The sequence below is a fragment of the Abrus precatorius genome, unplaced genomic scaffold (assembly GCF_003935025.1).
Source record: "Abrus precatorius isolate BTA unplaced genomic scaffold, Abrus_2018 Scaffold153, whole genome shotgun sequence".
NCBI lineage: Eukaryota > Viridiplantae > Streptophyta > Magnoliopsida > Fabales > Fabaceae > Abrus > Abrus precatorius.
The window spans coordinates 1443324-1466117 of NW_020874351.1; the positions used below are offsets into that span (position 1 = coordinate 1443324).

Consider the following 22794-nt stretch of genomic DNA (forward strand, 5'->3'; position numbering starts at 1 on the left):
GTATTTATATATTTTATTTTATTTTTGTATTATTTCAGTTTTTAAATTTTTTAATTCTTTTATATTTTTGTTTCGTTTTAAAACGAGTATACAAAAAATTGTATACTCGTTCAATTGTTAACAAAATTCTAATAAAAATCTACGTCTAACGACAGTGACAAAAATAAGGAGGAAATATTTCGTTCTAGTATACAATTATGGCATGTTTGCATTTAATAGCTTAAATACGTTTTCTCTGTTTTTGATCATCCATGCATTCATGTATAATTTTGTATTTTTAGCAAATTATTTAATTTAAAACGTTGACTTTTTATTTAATTTGTGAAAAGTGTCATACTTAATAGTTAAAAACATTGAATTTTAACTGAAAATGAATCACATTAAACTAATACAAGTTATATAAGAAAATTATAAAGTTAATAACTTAATCATATTTGTAATTGTTGTTTATTTATTTTATTGATTATAATTAAATATTAACTTGATTATGTATATTAAATCTTATAAAAACTAAATAACTATAAGAATATAATTAAAAAAATATTTTTATATATTTTAAAAGTATATATTATCATGATTTTGACATATACGATGAAGTATAAAATAATTTTAAATTAATATAAAATTTTACATATATAATTTAAGCAATAAAAAAAATTTAATCTAATGAACGACTTTAGTAAAAATTGATTATTTTTTGTTTAACTTTCCCCTCTTATATTTTATATCTTTTCAATTTAAATAGCTAATTACATTGATCTGTATGATATTGTCCGGCATCAACTTCGCTTAGTATTACTCAACCCTCATGGTTGGTATGCCCAAGCATCGATTAGTGTGAAGTAAGTTTTTAATCACTGCCATCAGTTTAAGGATGTCCAATTGGGGTAAATTGCCTTATTTGGGCTTGTCTCCTTTCTAGTTTAACAAATTACGAGTTCACTCCAGTCCTATATGATTAACCCCTTCTCCTACATTTTTTAAAATTTATTTATACACGGGGTAAAATAATGTTAACTCTGAGGAAATCTATATTTATTAACATAATAGTTTATATTAACAAAAGTTATACCAAACATTTCTCAAGTAAATTATTTTCCAGCGGTTAAATTAAAAGAACACAAACATGTATATTATCACTCAATTAATCTTAATTTTTCTTATGATCTCTGTGTTTTGGTATCTTCGCGTTGTTAATTTATCGTACATTTACTTAACAGTGTGTGTAAAGATGAGTAATAATAACAGTAAATATATTTCGAAGTGAAGCATAAAATTAATCTTTTACTTGAATAAAGGAAAACGAGAGAAAGAAAATAACAATTAATCTTTTGTTCCTCTTATTTAGACAGAAAAGACAATTAGGAGTGAAAAGAAAACAAACTCTCTCTTCTGTTATTTTCACAAATTTTGTTTCTCTTTTATTTTCATAAGAGAAGTTTATTTTAAATGGACCTCATTTATTTATATATTTGAGTTTAATTGTAATACATTGTTAATATGAATTTTTATATTAGTAATCAAATAACAACACACTAAATATAAAATTAAGGCAATTATTTAAAAAATTAATAATATTAAACTATATAATAATTTATGATTAGTTAGTAATGTAAAAAAAAATTCACAATACTAATATATTTTTAATTAGTTACCTTTATTGGCTTGGGAAAATAAAAGAAACTTGAGGGGCCACGTAGAGCACAAGGCCCAAAATGAATAAAATAGGTGTTTGTTGTTGTGTTCCGCAAGGCAAGTACTAGTTTGAGGTGAAGTCTGTTCTCGTCACCGACGTGACCTAACCCCAATAGAAGAGTCTCTGCTTTAGCTTTTGGTTTTGAATCGATACACTGAGTGACATAGAAAGAAGCGATAGATCGAGAATTTGAAATCTAAAGGGATCTATCTATCCATGGCTACCGTCGGAGTAGAATTGAAGCACGCGGAGGCCGCGCCGGAGGAGAATTGCTCCGCCAAGCCTACCAAGCAGGGCGAGGGTCTCCGCCAGTATTATTCCCTTCACATCCACGAGCATCAGCTCCTCCTCCGCCAAAAGACCCATAATCTCAACCGTCTCGAGGCTCAGCGAAACGAGCTTAATTCTAGGGGTCCATAACCCTAACCCTAACCTTGTTTTTTAAATTTATTCACTTAATTAACCGATTATTTGCTTCCTTATTTTCACTACCATTATTCTTTTCATTTGCTAAGAAACAATTTCATTTAGTTAACGCGATTGTTTTTTCCTCTAATCTGGACAGTGAGGATGCTCCGAGAAGAACTGCAGCTTCTTCAGGAGCCTGGCTCTTATGTTGGTGAAGTTGTCAAAGTTATGGGCAAGAACAAAGTCTTAGTCAAGGTCAGCTTCTGCTCCATTTACTACCATTATCATTTGCTGGGCTTGACTTGTCTCTTTTTTTCTTTCATTTCGCTACTCGTTGTTCAAAAGACGCCAATTATATGTTTCTCCTTTTGGTATAGACTTGAATATTATGTCGAGCTTGCACTTTAAATCATTGAATAATGTCGTTTTGTGAAATCGTTTCCTTTACTTCAAGCCGATTCTATGTGAAGTACGTGCGTGCATCGTCTGATCTGCTCATTTCATTTTTTCGTCTATATTTTTTTTGTTATAACTTAGATCTATATTTATGCTTACCTGATTCTCTTACCTACAATATTTGTGTGTTTGAAATTATGCACTGTTGTCTTGACTGCCTGTAAACCTTTTCCGTCCTCAAGGAGTGTTGAGTGTTTGACTTATGTGCTTTTTAATTCTAAAAGTTGTGCCTCTCTGATGATGCTTCAAACTACACTCCATTCATGTTCCCTTCTTTAGTCACAGACTCGTGAGTTGTGACTTTATTTTATGGTTGATAATGTTTAGTTGTGCGTGAAATTAATAAAACAGGATTGAACCCAAAATGAAGTATTGATTTTTCCTTTACTTTTCGCCAGGTCCATCCAGAAGGAAAATATGTTGTTGATATTGATAAAAATATTGACATTACAAAGATTACTCCATCAACTAGAGTTGCCCTCCGCAATGACAGTTATGTTCTTCATTTAGTTCTGCCAAGCAAAGTTGATCCATTGGTCAATCTGATGAAAGTTGAGAAAGTTCCTGATTCTACATACGACATGATTGGTGGTTTAGACCAGCAAATCAAAGAAATTAAGGAGGTACATTGCCGGGATTCTTTCAATATTAGCATTTAAAGTTCATTAACTGTTGGGACTTCCAGATATCTATCTACCAATCCGTTGGGGCATCCATCACTCCTCTCTGTTACTTTCTGTATGCATGTATTTATTTATGTATATTATATTGTAGTGTTATACATTAGAAAAATCAGTATTTTTTGGGTCTTCATGTATGTGATTAAATGTACAGGTTATTGAGCTACCAATTAAACATCCTGAGCTGTTTGAAAGTCTTGGAATAGCACAACCAAAGGTAGTATCTCATGTTGGGTTTGTTGCCAAATTTTCCATCCTTCCATAACCATACTCGGTTGTTAATTTTTATGTTTGTTGAATCACAGGGTGTCCTGCTCTATGGGCCACCTGGTACGGGAAAAACATTGTTGGCTAGGGCAGTGGCACATCATACTGATTGTACATTCATCAGGGTGTCTGGGTCTGAATTAGTTCAGAAATACATTGGAGAAGGTTCTAGAATGGTCAGGGAACTTTTTGTTATGGCCAGGTTTATTCTCTTTACTCGTATGCCTTTGCTCATTACCTGTTGACCTAAAACAGAATAGATGGTTTAAAAAAGACATCTTCCTGGTTTCTGTGACTTCGGAGGGCATAAGTTAATTCATCTCAGGCAAATATAAAATTGTAGTTGCTGAGATTTTGAGTGTTAAATTTGGAGCTAGATGCATACAAGGTGTGACTGGAATTTGGTGTGAATATTATGCCCTTTTTGCAATTTCTACTAAGTGCACTTGAAAAGACCAAAATGGGCATTTTGATTCATTAATTTCCATGGTGACCTAGTCTCTCAGAATGAAATATGTTGCCTAGATTCTGGAGACTTGCCTAATCATTATTGTATATAAATATTATCATGGAAATCTTATTTTTTTCTCAGGGAACATGCTCCATCAATTATCTTCATGGACGAAATAGACAGTATTGGATCTGCTCGGATGGAATCTGGGAGTGGAAATGGTGATAGTGAGGTGCAACGTACTATGCTTGAACTTCTCAACCAGTTGGATGGATTTGAAGCCTCAAACAAGATCAAGGTAATGGTGCTATACTGTTTTAAAGAAGGAGACTTTTAAAGCTAGCCTGGTAAAACTGTAACATTTTAACAGATTATTTATTCTATTTCAACTCATTTGAGACAAGTTCACAATTCTTTGAGGAAGTTCTAAAGATAAATCTTCGATTGTAGGTTTTAATGGCTACAAATCGGATTGATATCCTGGATCAAGCTCTCCTTAGACCTGGACGGATTGACAGGAAGATTGAATTTCCAAACCCTAATGAAGAGGTTAGCATCTTTGCGTTCATGTTACCCATTAATATATTTGTTGTGGGACTGAAGATGCACCTGCTGTATTCATAACAAATATTCCTGGAAATGACTATTTTTTTATGCAGTCTCGATTAGATATTTTGAAAATTCATTCAAGAAGAATGAATTTAATGCGTGGCATTGATTTGAAGAAGATTGCTGAGAAGATGAACGGAGCATCTGGTGCTGAACTTAAGGTACTTCTTACTTCATTTGAATCGTGTCTGTGGTTTTTCCATCTGCTCTACAATCCTCTATAAGATTGTCCTTGTTGAAACTATATGTGGTGGAATTGCTGTACTTCTTTGCTTTTTATTAATCATTATTTGGTTATGCTTATTGAAATAATTGATAGCTTCATTTTCATGTAAAGTTTCCTTTACTTCATCCATACATAAGCATGCATGTGTTACATATTTTCATGGAAAGGGTTTTAGAGAAATTTGACATTGTAATTAATGGGAGTAACTATCACGTTTTAACTTAGATTAACGTCCTGAATTATTGGGTGTAAATTAAATGTAATTTCCAGTTGACCACTAGTGATAAAGGCAAAGATGTGGAAGAAAGAAACAGTAGAGATTGCCCACGGGAGAGAGTTTTTGCTTACATGCCATGAAAAATGCTAGGAATGGCTTGATTAAATGGTGTCTGGACTGAGTTATGTATTATCCGAAAAAAAAACATCATAAAAAATATAGTGGTGCATTGACCATTTTCAACGAGTGTTGTATGTCTCATCAGAGTGTATTTTGCAGAATTTGAGCTACCAAGGCACAATACAGAATGAGTATAGTGTGCTGAGATGGATGTATAAACAGAATGAAAGTTAGTGGCAAAAATAAACTATTATTTTGTGATTTGAAGTATTTCGTAAACCAGTTAATAACTGGTTGGGACGCTTGACATGTTTGTGACAAAAATGCAGAGCCTTTTCTGAAACAGTGGAGAGATTTTATTTGATTTGATAAGACCATCCATAATGATATCAGCCAATTCTGTAATGCTACTAGAATTGACAACTTTATAAAAGAACTAAGCCAGAATGTTGTAAGAAATAAGTTATAAATCATAGTGGTAACTGTGAGCAGCGATGAATTAAAGTATTCATACTAATGCGAATGCAGAGCAATTCGTTTGTGAACTTTGTAGTTTAAACTATACACTATTGAAGTTTGTCCTAGCTTGATTGATACTCAATTTGTGACTCTCGTGCGCAGGCTGTTTGCACAGAAGCTGGGATGTTTGCTTTGAGGGAGAGGAGGGTACATGTGACGCAGGAGGATTTTGAGATGGCAGTGGCCAAGGTGATGAAAAAGGAAACCGAGAAAAATATGTCATTGCGGAAGTTGTGGAAATGATTTCATTTCATGTTTCTGTTGCACATTATCATGCAAAGATGGGCAGCGAACACGCCTTAGGGTTGTTTCAATTTACAATTACACTGGCTTTCGTTTTGCTAAGTGACCAAGTTATGTACCAAATCATGATTCTTTCCGGTTGATTTCTTCCTTGTCTGTGTCTTCGGACTGTACTCTACATTTATACAGTATTTTTTAAAAGATATTTATATTTTAGACTGCCAAACAGTCTGAACTAGTTAAAATAATGGGCAGCCCCCAAGCATGGCATGCCAAAAGCAATAACTTTTTAAACACAAACAAAAATAAAATCTAAGATAGTGAGAGGTTAATAAAACAGAACCCGCCCTTTTTATTTTGATCAAATCGCACCTTGCATTGTCTTTGGACTTCGATGGTCTGTTTTAAAGCAACATGTCCTAGTTCTATTTAAAGATTCATGAGTCTCAGATGACTCTATTTGGAAGGTTAGGCTCTCGTCCATACAAATTTTGAAGTCTATTTGCTAGAGAAGTTTTTATCGTCTCTCGTAATATTAATGTAAGAGCAAATTGAAAACTATATTTTTACTGATCCTCGTAATCATGAATAGATATCATCTTAACTAAATCTAAGCCTTACATTTTCTTCGCGTTGCAGTTATCCTTGAGTAGGAAACTTGGTTTTCATGCTTGAGTAAACAATTTAACTAGGAATTTATAGTTTGGTAAGTAAGAAATTATTCAGAACGAAAGAGAGCGATGGAAACTACATTTTTCAAAATTAATTCTCTTGTTTCGAAGTGTTCAACAATAAGAGAAAAAGAAAAAAATTCATGGGAGTCATGCTTTTTTTCTCTCCATTCAAGTCAGGAAAAGGGTTAAACCATGAGAAAATACAAAAAATAGACAAAATTATTGATTACAAATAATTGGACTTCAAAAGATTATAAGGAAGACAGTTGTCTATTCAGTAATGATTTTTTTTCTTTAATTTTCTTTTTTCATATTTTCACAGACTAAATAACTTAAAAATTATTCATTTTTTTTATCACTTTGTTAGTTCTTAAATTATTTCTTTCTATTTTCTTTCTTATATCAAACAAAGTGTTTGTATTACCAGTTGAAATTTATAGAAGTTCTGATTGTCTGATTTTTTTAGTTTTAAGGAAAAGATATTCATGTTTTAAAAGTATATATCATATTAATTTTTTTTTTAAAATATTGTTACAATTATATTTTATTTTGTTTATAATATTTTTTATAACATTATATTTTTTGAAATTAAAAATATTATAATTATTGTGTTTTATTCTTTAGTTATCAATTTAATTTTATCGTGTAACGGAATTGTTAATTACGAATGATTGAAAAATGAAACTAAACCAAATGATAAACCGATCAGATAAATAGATAGTTAGGATAAATTTCCAATTCAATAGATCAAACAATTAGTTAGCAAACCAATCAAATCGATCGAAAAAAAATAATTTAACTTGTAATGATTTTTGGTTCTATTGTTTTTTTTATATATATCGTATCGTATACTATTAAAAACACGTTTGATTATCATAATGATATGATTAATAAAATAATATGTGTATATATATATATATATATTATTGAAATATGTATATATTTTAAAACATTAGTAATTATAATATTATTATTTCTAGAATTATTTATCTTATATTAAAATGAAATTTGAAGGTGGGTGGGTCCTTTAATTTTCTTTCTGTGAGAAGAAAAAGAGAGAGAAGGATAAATTCCTCTGGCCTGTGTGTGCGAAGTAGCGCGGAGCTTCACTTACCACTGAACAAGGGAAAGAGAAAGGTACTTCAGTCGGTGATTGTTGTTTGATTCACTCACTCCCAATTCATGATTCCAGATATTATTATTCTGTTGTGAAGGAATGGAGTTGGCTTTCCGTTCACCCTTGAACCCACCGTCACCGTCACCGTCTACTGCTACTAGAAGGCCCAATTACCCAGTTAGGCCCTTCAGATCAACCACCAGGAAGTTCTCATTGCTATCTGCTCAGGTTTCTATTCTCCTCTCTTCTTCTTGCTGTTTGTTTCCAACTCACGGGCCTGGCCTGGCCTGGGCTTTGTTAAACCACTTTTGTTTTGTCTAATTTGAAGGCATATGATTATGAGTTAGAGAACAAGAAGCATCAGCTTTTGACCTCTGTCCAAGACACACAGAGGGGCCTCCTCGTCACCACCGATCAACGCTGTTGCATAGAGGAGGCTCTGGTGAACGTTGAAGCCTTCAACATGGCTCACCCAATCGATTTCGCCAAGTTGGATGGCACGTGGCGCCTTCAGTATACTTCTGCTTCTGATGTTCTCATTCTCCTCCAAGCTGCTTCTACTCTTCCTTTCTTTCAAGTACTCCTAACTATCATATTCTATTCCCTCAACAATTATTATATCTGTGCATTGCATCTATGCAGGTCATTGTGGTAGTGTTTTTTCTTTGTTCTCTGTTATAACTAATTTGTTTCTAGTTTCCTGTCGTTCTCTTACTATTTTACCACTTCATTTGTTACCGTGTTGAGATAGGTTGGACAGATCTTTCAGAAATTTGAATGTCGTGATCAAACTAATGGAGGTATTATCCGCAATGTTGTCCGATGGAGTATTCCAAATTTGTTAGAGGTAAAACAGCGCCTTCTCTTACTTTCTCCTGTCTTGCTTGGGACCCTGCAATTATGAAAATTCTTCGTTTCGGAGTTCAGACTCTGATTTGGGACTTTTGTTTTCTCTAACTTTCTGTGATCACGTGTCAACTATTTACCTCATTTCTATTTTCACAATATTATAAAGAGATTAACTAGATTGTACTCCTTAATTGATTCTTGAATGTGTTGTCTTAGAATTCATGGTGGCAAAACAATTTTTTTGTATTCCTGTGACTAGTGATATTTTCTTTTTATATAATTGAAAATTTTACTTACTAGTTCAAGAATATGTGTTGCAGAAAGGATATGCTTTTAATGGGGTACGGGTATACTTCGTTGTAGGGGAAAAAGCAAAATTAAAAATGGATGAAGAACATCTGAACTTTCCCTTTATTTTTGCTCGTTCTCTTTGAACTTGAATTGTGATTTAACAGTTTTAATCTTTATTGCAGTTGGCTTGATGTGTGAGTTTAAGACATGTGATTTTCATGCAAACTCTAAATTTTACACTTTTTGTTTTAAAAGTTGTGTTCAAATGTGTGGGAAGCTGAGACAATTTTATTAGTTGGAGGCTAGTTCTTTTTTCTAGAAATTTGCATATATTGTTCTCTTGCACACATTAAATGTTTGGAAAAATAATATTAGATTAAATACTTAAGCTTAAATTTCGGTACTCACTCCATAGACCCAAAAATTAAATAAATAATTTTTGCTCTACCTCATATAGGAACAAGAAGGTGCTACACTGCTTGTATCTGCCAAGTTTACTGTTGTATCTGTCCGTAATATCTACCTTCAGTTTCAAGAGGTAATCACTTTCACTCACGTGAACATGCTTTGCTTTCTTCTATAGTTTGGGTACAATATCTATATAAACAGAAACTGGACATTTTTAGGACATAATACATAATTTTTTTTTTCTTATTGATAAAAACTTGGTCTAAACTCTAAAGGTTCCTGGAGGATCATTCACATTCCATTTCATTTTTTTGGCACTCATTATAAATGGTGACATTTTTTCCATGCCCCATTTCTAAATTTTATTATGCAGCTTATGCATTAGTATTCATTCCTAGAGAGAGTTTTAGTGCTCAATGTAAAAGCTAGGCTACTTAGCATTGTCTAAGATCAAGAAAAACTTCCATTTACTATTGACATTTGGGTATAAGTATAATTGTTTCATTTTTTTGATGTGTGATACTGTTATAATGTTAGACGAAACATGCAATTTATTCCTGGCAGATCACAGTTCAAGATATAAATATTAGTGAAGAGCTGCAGGCTCTAATAGCTCCAGCAATACTGCCACGATCTTTTTTAAGTCTTCAGGTAATTCAATCTTAATTCATGACTGTGTTTGGAACGTTTATTTGGGGGCACCTCTTAATGGCATGGATATGAGATCATTACCATGGACACAAGTAACTTATGTCACAAAGCTATTTCTGCTCCAAAACTTTGGTGACGTACTTTACATGAATGACCTAATAAATGAGTATCTGCATGAGGACTAGCGGAGAACAGCTATGTCTATGACACAATGGTTAATATATATTTCATTATATAGAGAGATGGACACACATGATGTCTATAAGTTTCATTCAATTGTGCTTTTCTCCTGCAGATCTTGCAATTTCTCCGCTCTTTTAAAGCTCAAATCCCTGTGAGGGATCCGGGAAGGTATGCCGTGGACTGCTTTGTTGATAGTTCATGTGTTTTTTTGGACTAAAACATACGTGGTGCTTTTCTGAATTGTAGGGAATCAGTAGGAGGACTATATTACCTTAGTTATTTGGATGATAATATGCTTTTGGGACGTGCTGTTGGTGGAGGAGGGGTATTTGTGTTTACAAAAGCCCAATCTCTCTACTGATGGGCATTGACAGCAGTAGTTATTTATAACTAGTACTGTTTTCCAGTAGTAACACCTGGTGAGCCTTCGTTTATTGAAGTGGCCCCATGAGAGAAAGAATTGATTAGAGGCTTATATGACCAAAGAAATTCGCCTCGTTGGAAAAGGCATTATATGCAATTGTTGTGTTGGGATTTTATTTGAACTGCTTTTTTGTTTATATAGATTTGCATTGTATCTATTAATTTCATTATTTATTGTCAAAGTAAGGAGATGGTTGTTAGGACCAGAGTACTAGTATAATAATACACAACTAAAATAAGAGATGAAAAATAAAAGCCAAGACAATATAAAATTATTACAAAAAAAAAAAATTACACTGTTTCTTCTCTATCAAAATTCACTTCAAAATAGGAGACTATTACTTTCTACCAAGTATAAATGCACAAGGTAGATCACAAGAAAAGAAAGGGAGAAAGATTTTGGGATAGAAAATTTTTAGGATGATTTGTTAAGGGACCCCAAGCTCCTATTTATAGCCTAAGAGGGGTCTCCTAAATTTTAACCCACACGATGTGGGACTAACAATTCTTCCACGATTAAGTTAATCATATTTTCAAGTGACGGAATTGTTAGTCCCACATCGTGTAGGTTAAAATTTGGAAGACTCCTTTTAAACTATAAATAGGGGCTTGGGGTCCCTTAACAAATCATCCCAAAAATCTTCTATCCCAAAATCTTCTTCCCATCCCAAAAATCTTCTATCCCAAAATCTTTTTCTCTTTTTTCTTTTGTGATCTACCTTGTGTAATTTTTTTTTTGGATAGAAGATTTTTTGAGATGATTTGTTAAGGGACCCCAAGTCCTTATTTATAACCTAAGAGAGGTCTCCCAAATTTTAAACCCAACGATGTGGGACTAACAATGGTGTACATTGCAGAATCGTAGATATAATTATCAGTGATAGAACTGGTGGGAAGAGAAGCCCAATCCCACTGTATGCCGGTGTAGGAGTCTTATTTGTTAGTTAGCTTATTAGTTTTATCTGATATTATTTTATCAGGCTACTTCTAAAATTATCAGCAGTAATTTTTATTGATCATGGTTGCTAGGTTATGGGCAGCAGAAAATGAATAAAACTTGTCAGTCATTGATTCTTGAGTGTGTGTATCAATCAGATCCGTAGCTGATAGTTGTTCGAATTGCACATTTGAAATAATTAGTGAATAAAAGCATCCTTTAAACAAGACTAAAAACATAAAAAGAGGGAGACTCAAATAAACACAGTCAGTTTTGTGTATATATATAATAACTGGTTGTAACTCGGGTGAGTATTTCGAAAGGAAGGAATTATAATTTGAAAAATATGGTTAAAAGCTCCCATCATCCCTGGCTCTTTGATTATCTCTTAAAATCAGTTCATTGTTGTGATCTTGTCAAGTTTGTTGTCGCCCCGTGCAATTGAGTCCTTGAGGAAACTATTAAGCTGACGTGTAAATGGAAATTAGAAGAATATAAAGTTTTAGGGGAATTTGATGGTGAAGTGACGCTGTGACTTACAACAAAGGATGGTGACGGGGATAGGGATGGGGATTAGGGAGATGGCCAGAAAATCAGAAATATGGGAACCCATTCCATTCGCTGCAACTAGTGGACCACGGAGCAGGGGCATAAATCTTTCACGAATTGAGTTTGGTTAAGTAAAAAGTAAAAGAAAAAATAATAATAATTCAGAGAAATCAGTAAAATAATTGGTGGTTAGGTAATAAAATACAGAGTAGTCAGCATTCGTGAATAATAATTAATTGCACATAAAAAGAGTTTTGCTATGTCTACAAATTTTCTTATTATTTAAAAAGATAATATTGGATATGGAATTATTTACGAAACAACCACCAACCATTTTGAAGCAGAAGGCAATAATATATAGGTGAGATGCGTGTTTGGAACGGCATTATGATTTGAATGGAACTGTAGTATTGTATTATGGAGAAAAGGAATTCAACGAACAGAAGGGAGGAAGAATTAGATGGGATTGGGAAGGTTCCAGATCATCTGCTGATAGAAATATTCGTAAGAGTTGGAGTAAGAGAGTGGGAGCAAGTAGCGTGCGTGAAGAAGCAGTGGGCTTCTCTTTTCCGCTGCGAATGCTTCTGGGAAGCTGCTCTTGCCACTAATTATCCATTCGCCGATTCCCCTCAAACATGGCCTGGTCCTATTCCTCCTCCACCTTTATCCAATCCCAAGAGGTATTACTATTCATTCCAAACTCACTAATCCATAATTAATACCACATATCACTGAATGTCTGCTCCTGGCTTCCTTTTAGGAGATTCATGGCCTTATATATTAGTGAACACATCTCTGCTCACCATCCTCAATTGCAGATTGAGGAAATCGTTGGGCACAGTTATCTCTTCTTGAAAGAGCAGCTTCAACTTTCTATTATGCCACCTCATTGTGGAATACTTCATGGAACCATCATTGGTGGGTTACTTTTTTTTTTTTTTTTCCTTCTTTCATTACACTCACTGGCTGAGACTGCCATGATTAATTTATTTGGCAGATCAATTCATTGCGTGTGGCAAGTCCAGAGACTTTGCCCACCAACTTGCTTCTCGGATTTGGCTGGCTGTTCTCGACAATTTGGAGGAAAACCACCACACATTTTGCTTACTTAAACGCCTTGCCCAAGAAGGGGATGTAAGTAAAACTCCGTCTTCACTTGTCCTACACACCCACTGTTGCGCCAAGATGCCAACCATGCTCTTACTTTTCTTCCTTTACTGCCTTCTATATAATTATAGAGTAAGGAAATGAAGAGCCTATTTCATTGATAGTGCTATATATAGTTGGGGAGCACTCTGAGGTCACTATACATGGGGAGCATTATGAGGTCCCATAAGAGTTGCCTATAACAATGGAATTATATGATTATAACAGAAATACAGGATAAAGGAGAATGTTACAACCGAATAGAAGATAACTAAGTTATGGAATAGATGATAACAGAAAGCTATATTAATGCTTCTAAACTCCCTCCTTTTTTCTCCATAATAATGTAGGAGTAATTAATCAGGAAAATGTTGAAGTAACTAATAGTTGAAAGATTTTATGAAAAAAAAGGTATTTTTCACACTTTTATAACTTTAATATATTACTTTTTTACGTGTGCTCTGGGAATACGTATAAATATTTAATAAAAATTTAGTATACATGGATTTTTATTGTGTATTCTTGACTATGCCCTAGAAAACTGATAAACGTATTTTTTTAAAAGATTAAACATTTACTATTTTGAATGTTTAAAATTCGATTGACTATTCTTGTTCATTCTTCCTAAAATATTGTGTGCAAACAATTATTTACACCCTCCAAGATGATTTACCTTGTTATTCATTCTCTCGCCAAGATAGAATCTTCTTCGGCGTTCCGATATCATGCTCTTCAAATTTATAGTGGGATTCTACGTGTTGTTACGATTTGGCCCTTGGAGATGTAACTACATTTTGGTTACTATTTTCATTTCTGCAGGTTTTTCTTCCATACCCTTACACCAGACCAGTCCAAGTCCAATGGAGGGTGTTTGAGAAGCTTTTTACTGATTTCCGTGATTGCTTCAATCGCGTAGATTATTATGATATGTTGGCATGTGCCAAAAGCAAGTTTCACCCAATTCCATCTGCTTGGTTAGGATACTAGAACCTCTCCTCCTCCCTTCATGCCAGGCTCATGTCAATTTCTAATTTATTGTGCTATTGCTATTGGAGTAAACAAATTTTATGCCTATATTTAATGATCCCCTGTCACGTTGTTAACTGAGATTGATAATGTAGTTAAATTAAACTTTTTCATGGGTTTTTATGCTATTGACCAACATTATTATTTTCGGAATAAATTATTGCATTATTTTACATTAAAGCTTTGGACCATCAATCATATTTTAATTTTGTATCCCTCTTTTATTACACCAAAGCGATGTTAGTCTAGCTCACTTCCACCTCTAATAGAACATTGCTTTATTTATTTATTTTATCTACAAAACATTCTTTTTAAAACCATTAATTGTGATTAGTGTAGTGGAGTAGTAGAAAAGAAAAGAGAAACGAATAGTTTTGAGTAACAATGTTAATTATTTTTGTTCTTATCTAAAATACAATTATTAGAAAACTACTAGTATCTTACAACATAATTTTGAAAAACAAAAGTCTACAATCAAAATAACCCTTAAGTTTTTGCTTCCTTAGCCTCCAATCCCCTAACTTTCTTTTGTCTCTGTCCTTTTTCCCTCCTCATTAAGGAAACGTAACACACTATTCAAATCACTGCAAATTTTCTGTTGTTTGTTTGTTTTTTCACGAATCATGATATCAATAAGTTTCATGCCAAGAGCAGAATTACATACTTGATCGTAAGCGTAGGAGATTTTGATTATGTTAAATTCGTTTTTTATGTAATATTTGGTAATTTGTCGTGAGATATGATCATTTGACTAATGAGGTTTATAATTTACCGTACTCTCGAGTGAATTAAAAATATTATTAATTCTTTTAAAATATTCTTTTTCTTAATTATAATTTTGACCCCTTTATTATAATTAATATTCAATATGGATCTCCTAATTTTTTTAATTCAAATTTAATCACTCAAATTTTAATTGATACAATTAATTATTTTTACTTTTTAATTACTATAATTAAGTCCCTCTATTAATTTCTTTTACTACACAAAACTATCAAATTCTTATTTTTTTTCTTACAAATTTCCATGATTCAAAACTCATTGAATAATTTTAATATTATTTTTTTCTCAAAACTTACCACTTAAAATATCATATTTTTTCACACAAAAATAAAAAATTTCAAAATTTTCCATTTTACAAACCATAACTTTGTGCGTAGTAAATCTTTCAAGTTTGATATTTTTTTAAGCGTTTGAACATTTTAATTTTTTTATACCTTAAATTTGTATTAAAATTATAATTATCTGTATAATAAAGGATAAGGATGTTGATGTTTTATATAATAAAAATCGACCTAAAGACTTAATTATAATAATTTAAAAATTAAGAGACTAACTCTAAATAAAAAATATCAAGAGTTCAGAATTACACGTTAATCATAATATTAAAATATAATTTTTAAAAAAAAATTGCACAGAAAAATAAGGATTTCCCCAACTCTTACAAGACTAAAGGAGAGGAGAGAGCATAATCATCAAACTAATCATCCCGAATAACCCGACTTTAGCACAATACTATTTTTTGACAAATATTTTTATATTATGTGCTTTGTTGAACATAATAAAAAAGAATATTATTTAAAATGATTATATTAAATAGTTATAATATATTAAATTATATATTTTTACAAAAAGTTGAAATCTAAAGCATTGAATTTTTCCTTATAAACGTTATACGCATATTATTTTAGATTTAAATAGTCTTATTGTAATTAACTTTTACTTGCATACTTTATATGTCTTAAGGTAATGCAGAGGTTACATATGCAGAGATTTTTGCATTTTGCAGTGAATTGACTTGGGATAATGGAAAATTGAAAGGGTCTTAAACGCTAAACAGGGTTTTCAGTATCTTTACGAAAACAAATCAAAACAACTTTTGCGCGGCTTTCTGACAATATTCTGTGTACGACGACACTGTCTTCTTCTACTGTTCGCTTTTCTTTATAGGCTTTCGTGTTCCCATGCCATTACATTAATGCATTTATTAATTTTATTTATGCTTATTCTGTCAGTTATACTTTTAACGTACATAAATCCTCAGTTTTTTTTATTGGGAAATGAGATGAGAGAGAGATCAAATCAAACAAAACAAAACACAGTGCTCAGTGCTTCACATTTATTGCATTTTTCCGGTTTCACTCTTCTCTCGTCTCCCATCGCCTAGGGTTTCTCTTCGCCTCTGCTTCTGCTGTCTCCTTTGCTATGTTGTCACATGCATCTTAGCAAGTCCTCCGGTCAGTGCTAAATTACGTTGGGACAATTTTCTGTCTTGTTTGGGGCATTTTCTTTCCTGCATTTCATGCTTTTAATCATAATGCAATGCACGTGCACTCTCTCTCTCAATTTGCAATCGTTGTTAGGAGTGCATCTGAATAATCGTAATCACTCTCCAAAATCTGACTTTACTGTTTAATTTGCTTGCTTTCAGAACTTCAATGCAGGAAGATAATGCAAGCCAAGTAAAGTAGGTGACACGGAGAGAGTTTGCCTTGTCGGTGGCTCTGATCTCTGTAAATGTTCAATGCTGTCCCAGGTTTCTGCCAAAGGTATAAAAAGACATCATCTTACATTTTTGGTAGGGTTCATATGACCCTACTTTCCTTTCATTAACTTTTTCATTAAGGGGCTTTATACTTAGTTGAAAGGAGTGTGATTTCCACGATGATGTGTGCTTTCTTCGCCATTTAATTACTAATGTCTTGTCATGGAAGTTGGTACGAAATCTAGGGGCTCAAGGTCCCTTTATCATCGGGTTTTCGGCTTTAGAACAAGTTAAAGGATCTTTCTTGTTAAATGCGGCCGCCCCCCACCCCCCCTCCCCTTCCTTTTTCCGTTCAGCTTGAAAAACAAAACTACTGTTACTTTGGTTTGTTGTTTAGCATTGCCGTTCTCTTTCTGTTTTGATCTTATAACTGGCTTTGTTTTAAAACGATTAGTTTGTTTTTGAAAGGAAGGTGGTAAAGCATGGATTTTTTTAAGATCAAGAAGTTCCGAAAATCTCAGAAAGCAGATGGGGAAAAGGATTTGGTCGACAGGGAAGTGCCAGAGCCTGATGAACCAAAGCCCAACACTGACGGTCCTGATCAGTGTAAATCGGAAAGTGCAGATTCTGCTGGTGAAGCTGAGGATGATGATGATTTTATCACCAATGAGGTAAAGAGGAGGCTGAAAGAATTGAGAAGAAACAGTTTTATGGTGTTGATTCCTGAAGAAGATTCCTGTCCTGAGGAGGGGGAGGATGAAGAGGAAGAGGGAGAGACAAGTTCAAATGAATGGAGGGATGTGGAAGCAGAAGGTCAACAATGGTGGCGTGGTTTCGATGCCGTGTATGAGAAGTACTGTGAAAGAATGCTGTTCTTTGATCGGATGAGCTCACAGCAGCTTAATGAAGTTGGCAAAGGTAGATTTTTATAGTTGCTTTGTTTTGTCGGGAAAGGGTGAAGTAGAAATGGGTCAGAGGCTGAAGAAAAGCGAAAAAGATACATAGAAATCTGGGACTTTGTGTTGGTTGTTGACGATGATAAATTTTAATCTTTCCAGTTTCTATGTGTTCCATATGCTGATACTAGTAATGATTGTGATGTCTATTTAGGTTTTCGCATTGGGTTCATTTAGGTGTTTGTCTGTGGACTTTGCTGTATGATGTGTGATTAGAACAATATAGTATTTTTGTTATCTCTGCATTTGTCGTACCTTGTGATGTGCTGCACCCATTATGTCAGGTTCACAGTGCAATTCAACGCCATCTCCAAGATCTGCATCAAAAAAGCTGGCTTCTCCCCTTCGATGTCTTTCCTTGAAAAAATTTGAAGCACCTGATGATGAGACCGAACATCTTCAACAACCTGAAAATGATCCTTATCATGATATTGAAACAGCATATGTCGGGCAATTTTGCTTGACTTGGGAGGCACTTCATTGTCAATACTCTCATATGAGTCAGAAGATATCTTGGCAACATGAAAATCCGACGTGTTACAACCACAGTGCGCAAGAATTTCAACAGTTCCAGGTTCTATTACAAAGGTTTATTGAAAATGAACCTTTTGAGCAGGGCCTACGAGCTGAAATTTATGCTCGCACCAGGAACACTTTGCCTAAACTACTTCAGGTTCCTAACATACGAGGTGAATTTCTTGTAAATTATCTGCATTCAATTGGACTGTCATTGAATAGCGAAGTTATTAGTAGTTAAAATAAATATAATGGTTGTTTGTCAGTAAATGTAATTCTGTTTTTCTGTCTATGATATTTATGTTTGTGATTGTATGACTAAGTGCTCAATTTTATGAATCCATTCAGGTTCAGATCATGAATTGACTGATGATTCAGACACAAGGGTTCTTGCTCCTGATCTTATCAGGATAATTGAAAGCTCTATCCTTACGTTCCATATTTTTCTGAAAAGGGACAAGAAAAAGTCAAGTGGTGTTACCAACCTCTTTGGAAATCAGAACCAGCTTGCAACTCCTCTACAACAGATTCAGTCTACTCTTGAAAAGGTAATTTTGTAACCCTTACCTTAAATATGTTAACCAGTGGTTAACTTAATGGTTCCAGAGCTATTTTAGCCTTTTGATTCAAATATAAGACAGCTTATTCCTCTCTTTTCTTGTTTTTGATGAGAACATTTAGGTAGATCTAGGAATTTTATAATATCTTCCGAGGGTGAACTAATATTATCATCTGACAGTTTATGCGCTACCACCTGTAGAAAAATTTGCTAATCAGAAATTGCCCTTAGGCAGCTAAATATGATGCTGGCAGTTGAGCTAATTTATTATTTTGCTTTACCTGCAGAAAGTAGTGAAGCTGAAAGAACTCCGTAGAAAGAAGAAAGGTTGGAGGAAGAATTCTTGGCCCCAAAAGCACGAGGACATTCAGCTATTGCTTGGCCTTATTGACGTGAAAATCCTTTCAAGGGTTCTGAAAATGACAAGGATGACCAGAGAACAACTGTTTTGGTGTGAAGAAAAGATGAAAAAACTGGACTTGTCAAATTGTAGGTTAGAAAGGGATCCATGTCCCATCCTCTTTCCCTGTTAGTATCAGTGATGTATATCTGATGAATAGCTGCTATATAGGGCATCAGCTTTAGTTCTTTCTTCTTGGATTGATAGTTGTTGCTAAGACGTCATCAAATGAGCTTCCAGCTGTTTAGGTTGTCTTGGGAAGAATTCTGGATACTGGTCAATGTATTTTTCTGTCGAAATTGTGAGTTTCCAAGTTGTTTTGTATGACTCCTGATATAACATAGTTGTCCGAGGATTATTCTTGTTGGTTCTTATAAGACTATTTATTGTCAAAATCCATTTTTGCTTAACGTTTTTTCTATTTTGTGCGAATTTTGATCAAAAAGTGCAAATAATTCTGTTAACAATACATTAATGTCCCGATACTGCAGAAGACGGGATATTGGCAGTGGAATCACAGAATAGAATTTCTCAAATTGGTTATATTTATAGTATCCTTCATCGAATTACTGGAATATATGTGCGCTTCAATAGAATAACTTTGTGCAAATGATAGAACTTGGTGCCGGCTTTTTCCTAATCAAATTTGGCATGCTATTCATACGTTGAACTAACAGTAATTCAAGAATTACGGCAGCGAACAAAAGTGAATTCAGAGAAAAGTCAAACACTAGCAAGTCCCATCCTTATGGTTATCTCTGCAAATTGTAGTGATAATTTGAAAGTTAAAAAATATCATTTTTAATAAATTTTAGTAACTACATATGTAACCAACACTCCTCCTTTTAGAAAGCTCTAAAAAAATCATCGTTAAACAATTGTTTTAATTTAAATAAATTTAAAATATAAAACAATTTTACAACCTTAGAAGTTAAAAGTTTAATAAATTTTAAATAATTTAATAGAATGTGAGATTAGTATTTAAAGGAAGGTGTTAGCCTTTTTTAGGTAAAATTAAATTAAAAAAGTTGAGAATAATTTAATTGATTAAAAATGTAATAAATTAAAAAATTAACTAAAAAAGAAGTGAGAGGCTTAAAATCGCATGCAATAGACAACGACGGTACGAGGTAGGCAAACAATAGTAAGGTTGAAAAAATAAAATAAAATAAAATAAAAACAGCGCCATGATTTTGACGAACGCTACGCACATCACATCACATCGGAAAATCGGGTGGTGGAAGGAACCCTAACCCTAACCGTAACCCTGGCAGGCATAGGAAGAAGGGAAGTTGCTATGCGATGGATGGGAGAAGCGTCATAAGAAGAAGCGGTGGGGAAGCGGGAAAGGCCATAATCGCGTTGGTATGTGGAACACTCGTTTACTATCACTGTGCCTTCCGTAATTCTACCCTTCTCTCTCTGTTCTCCGATGTCTTCATCGTTCTCCTCTGCTCCCTCGCCATTCTCGGCCTTCTCTTCCGTCAGATGAACATCCAGTCAGTATTACGCTATTTTCCTTCTTTTTGTTTTGATTGATCATTTTTAATTTCATTGGGATTAGGGTTTACTTTTGATTATTTGTTAGGGTTCCAGTGGATCCCCTTGAGTGGCAAATTTCTCAGGACACTGCTAATGCCATCGTTGCTTGGTTCGTTAATACCATTGGTGCCGCCGAGTCTGTCTTGAGGGTTGCCGCTACTGGCCACGACAAGAGGCTCTTCTTTAAGGTCTCTTTCTCCTCTAACATTCATATTCATATTCGTATTTCATACATAAAATGCTTTCTCTGTTTCAGGTCATTGTTTGCCTCTACGTATTATCTGCTATTGGAAGATTGGCTTTGGGGGTCACAGTCGCCTATGCCGGTAATATCTTAACCCTTCTAGTTTTAATCATTCTAATTATGACTTCAACACATACTTATCCTTTTTATCGTGCTTTCTCAACTAACATTTTACCCGTTTTCGTCAATCATGCGGTGTAGTCCCTTGATTTGGTTACAAGTTTATTACGTATGCAATTTACAATGATGCTTAACTCTCGTCTGCAAAACGAATTCCTTTCAATAGATAATGGGATGGTTCATAGAATGCCAATCTATCAAATTTAAATCGAAATGTATGCTATTGCATTTTAAAACAACAGGAATACTTGGCTACTGTATCACTTTCTTAGTGTTTCTTGCATTGTTAAGCTTTACTCCCGCAAGTGTGTGATATGTTGAGCTTGACTCATCATTTTGTGCTGTTGGTGAATATCTTTGACAATGTAGTGGGTGCAGAGGATTTCATCACTTTTCATGAATATCTCTTGGTTGTATGTCGTGATGAATAACATCACACAATGTTACCTGTTTAGTTGAATAGTTTCCTTTAACTATAAATGTCCTGCGCTAATAAGACTTGCGTGGTCTCATAAACTGATGAATTAAGTGAAATGCATCCTTTACATGCTTATGAGTTATGATTAGATTCCAATGAATAGTAGGGACTGAACCAGGATTCAGTAGAAAATGGAATGCTTATGTTTATTGATGTGAGGCAGATCTTATCATTTTTACTGTTTTCCATGTTTAGCTGTTCAAGTTCAACATTTGTTATGGTTGTATTGTCTTTGTTAGCGCAGGACTTTGCTTGTTTTGTCTGTACATGTTCGCGGAGTGCTCTCAATCAATTAGCTCAGGCGTGGCCTGGTTCTTAGGAAGAAGAAATGACACTAATGGTGAACAAGACATCATGTAACATACTCGTTTTGTACTTGCCTGTTGGTTCAGATTTTTAGTTGATTCTGTGCCTAAATTGGAAATTGCAACAATCTATCAATTATATGGTTTAAGTTTGAATAATGCTGTAAATATGATGTATTTGTTAGCAAGCAAGCCTAGTCAGAACGCACAAAGGTCATCCAATTAGACCCTTTTTTATAATCAACTATAATTAAGATAAATTAAATACAAAAAAAAAGAAAACTGAACAGTCCTACAATATTCACCGAATTTAAAATAATCGAAGTAGCTCAAAAAATTAGATTTGATGTTAAATCCATGTTATGTACCTGTATTTATAATGCACTCTTCATTTTTCAAACAGTATTTTTTAAGAGATAAGAATATAAGTTTATCTTATTTAATATAATGTATTAATGATTAATAATTAAAGTATTTACTTTTATTTTTAAAGTTATTATATAATGTTTTTAATTTTATTTTTAGGGCTGATTTGTCAAAATAATATACTTTTTGAAGTAAAATAATGTTAAACATTTGATTAAAATAATGTATTTTAGTAATTTCCGTCGGTTTTTGACTGCAGGATCTCTTTTTCACCTTTCTGGCGGTAGGAACTCGCCCAGTAATTGCTACTCAAAGCTACTCACAAATTTGTGGCTCTGCTTTATAAACCGATACAAATTTCTTACACAGCCAATTTTTCTCACGACCGATTAACCAAAATAATATACTAAAAAACGATTCTGGCCGTTTTGCTACATATTTTGGCAGCAGAAACCTGTCACAAAATGTTAAAGTGCTCATTTCTTTCTGGGCATTTGTAACCGCTTGAAAATTTAATTCTCCACAACTTTCTTTAGCTGTGTATAAAATAGTGTATAATAAACATTATTAAATTAAAATATTTTATAAATAATTAAGATAATGTTATATTGTTATTTAAAATGTATAAATTTTATTTTTTTTTACAAATTTTAAAAATTAATTATTATCCGTTTATT

The 22794-nt window shown here is 33.5% G+C and overlaps 5 protein-coding genes across 10 annotated transcripts; all 5 read left to right on the plus strand.

Moving 5' to 3' along the window:
- The first annotated feature begins 1705 nt into the window (after positions 1-1705).
- LOC113857038 (26S proteasome regulatory subunit 8 homolog A) lies at positions 1706-6133 on the plus strand. Its single transcript, XM_027488707.1, has 9 exons — positions 1706-2108; positions 2262-2359; positions 2959-3183; positions 3395-3457; positions 3546-3709; positions 4100-4256; positions 4409-4507; positions 4618-4728; positions 5752-6133. The coding sequence occupies exons 1-9, from the start codon at positions 1913-1915 to the stop codon at positions 5890-5892; spliced, it is 1254 nt and encodes a 417-aa protein (XP_027344508.1). The 5' UTR covers positions 1706-1912; the 3' UTR covers positions 5893-6133.
- A 1479-nt stretch (positions 6134-7612) lies between these two features.
- LOC113857164 (probable plastid-lipid-associated protein 10, chloroplastic) lies at positions 7613-10730 on the plus strand. Of its 3 annotated transcripts, none has more exons than XM_027488937.1 (8): positions 7613-7725; positions 7758-7911; positions 8012-8260; positions 8435-8530; positions 9281-9361; positions 9796-9882; positions 10178-10233; positions 10312-10673. In XM_027488937.1, the coding sequence occupies exons 2-8, from the start codon at positions 7783-7785 to the stop codon at positions 10424-10426; spliced, it is 813 nt and encodes a 270-aa protein (XP_027344738.1). In that variant the 5' UTR covers positions 7613-7725; positions 7758-7782; the 3' UTR covers positions 10427-10673. The 3 variants fall into 3 exon arrangements, with proteins under 3 accessions (XP_027344738.1, XP_027344740.1, XP_027344739.1); XM_027488939.1 differs by having other exon boundaries at positions 7623-7703; positions 7781-7911; positions 10312-10730; XM_027488938.1 differs by having other exon boundaries at positions 7668-7703; positions 7759-7911.
- A 569-nt stretch (positions 10731-11299) lies between these two features.
- On the plus strand, positions 11300-14318 carry LOC113857166. The gene is made up of 4 exons (XM_027488940.1): positions 11300-12654; positions 12735-12892; positions 12972-13108; positions 13940-14318. Exons 1-4 carry the CDS (start codon positions 12392-12394, stop codon positions 14105-14107), a joined length of 726 nt encoding a protein of 241 aa, XP_027344741.1. The 5' UTR covers positions 11300-12391; the 3' UTR covers positions 14108-14318.
- A 1652-nt stretch (positions 14319-15970) lies between these two features.
- On the plus strand, positions 15971-19195 carry LOC113857161. Of its 3 annotated transcripts, none has more exons than XM_027488930.1 (6): positions 15971-16383; positions 16578-16695; positions 17086-17549; positions 17872-18276; positions 18452-18651; positions 18950-19195. In XM_027488930.1, the coding sequence occupies exons 3-6, from the start codon at positions 17114-17116 to the stop codon at positions 19193-19195; spliced, it is 1287 nt and encodes a 428-aa protein (XP_027344731.1). In that variant the 5' UTR covers positions 15971-16383; positions 16578-16695; positions 17086-17113. The 3 variants fall into 3 exon arrangements, with proteins under 3 accessions (XP_027344731.1, XP_027344732.1, XP_027344733.1); XM_027488931.1 differs by having other exon boundaries at positions 17100-17549; XM_027488932.1 differs by having other exon boundaries at positions 16008-16052.
- A 1078-nt stretch (positions 19196-20273) lies between these two features.
- On the plus strand, positions 20274-21905 carry LOC113857167 (reticulon-like protein B22). Of its 2 annotated transcripts, XM_027488942.1 has the most exons (4): positions 20274-20561; positions 20651-20792; positions 20861-20930; positions 21691-21905. In XM_027488942.1, exons 1-4 carry the CDS (start codon positions 20365-20367, stop codon positions 21804-21806), a joined length of 525 nt encoding a protein of 174 aa, XP_027344743.1. In that variant the 5' UTR covers positions 20274-20364; the 3' UTR covers positions 21807-21905. The 2 variants fall into 2 exon arrangements, with proteins under 2 accessions (XP_027344743.1, XP_027344742.1); XM_027488941.1 differs by lacking the exon at positions 21691-21905 and having other exon boundaries at positions 20332-20561; positions 20861-21372.
- Positions 21906-22794: the final 889 nt, after the last annotated feature.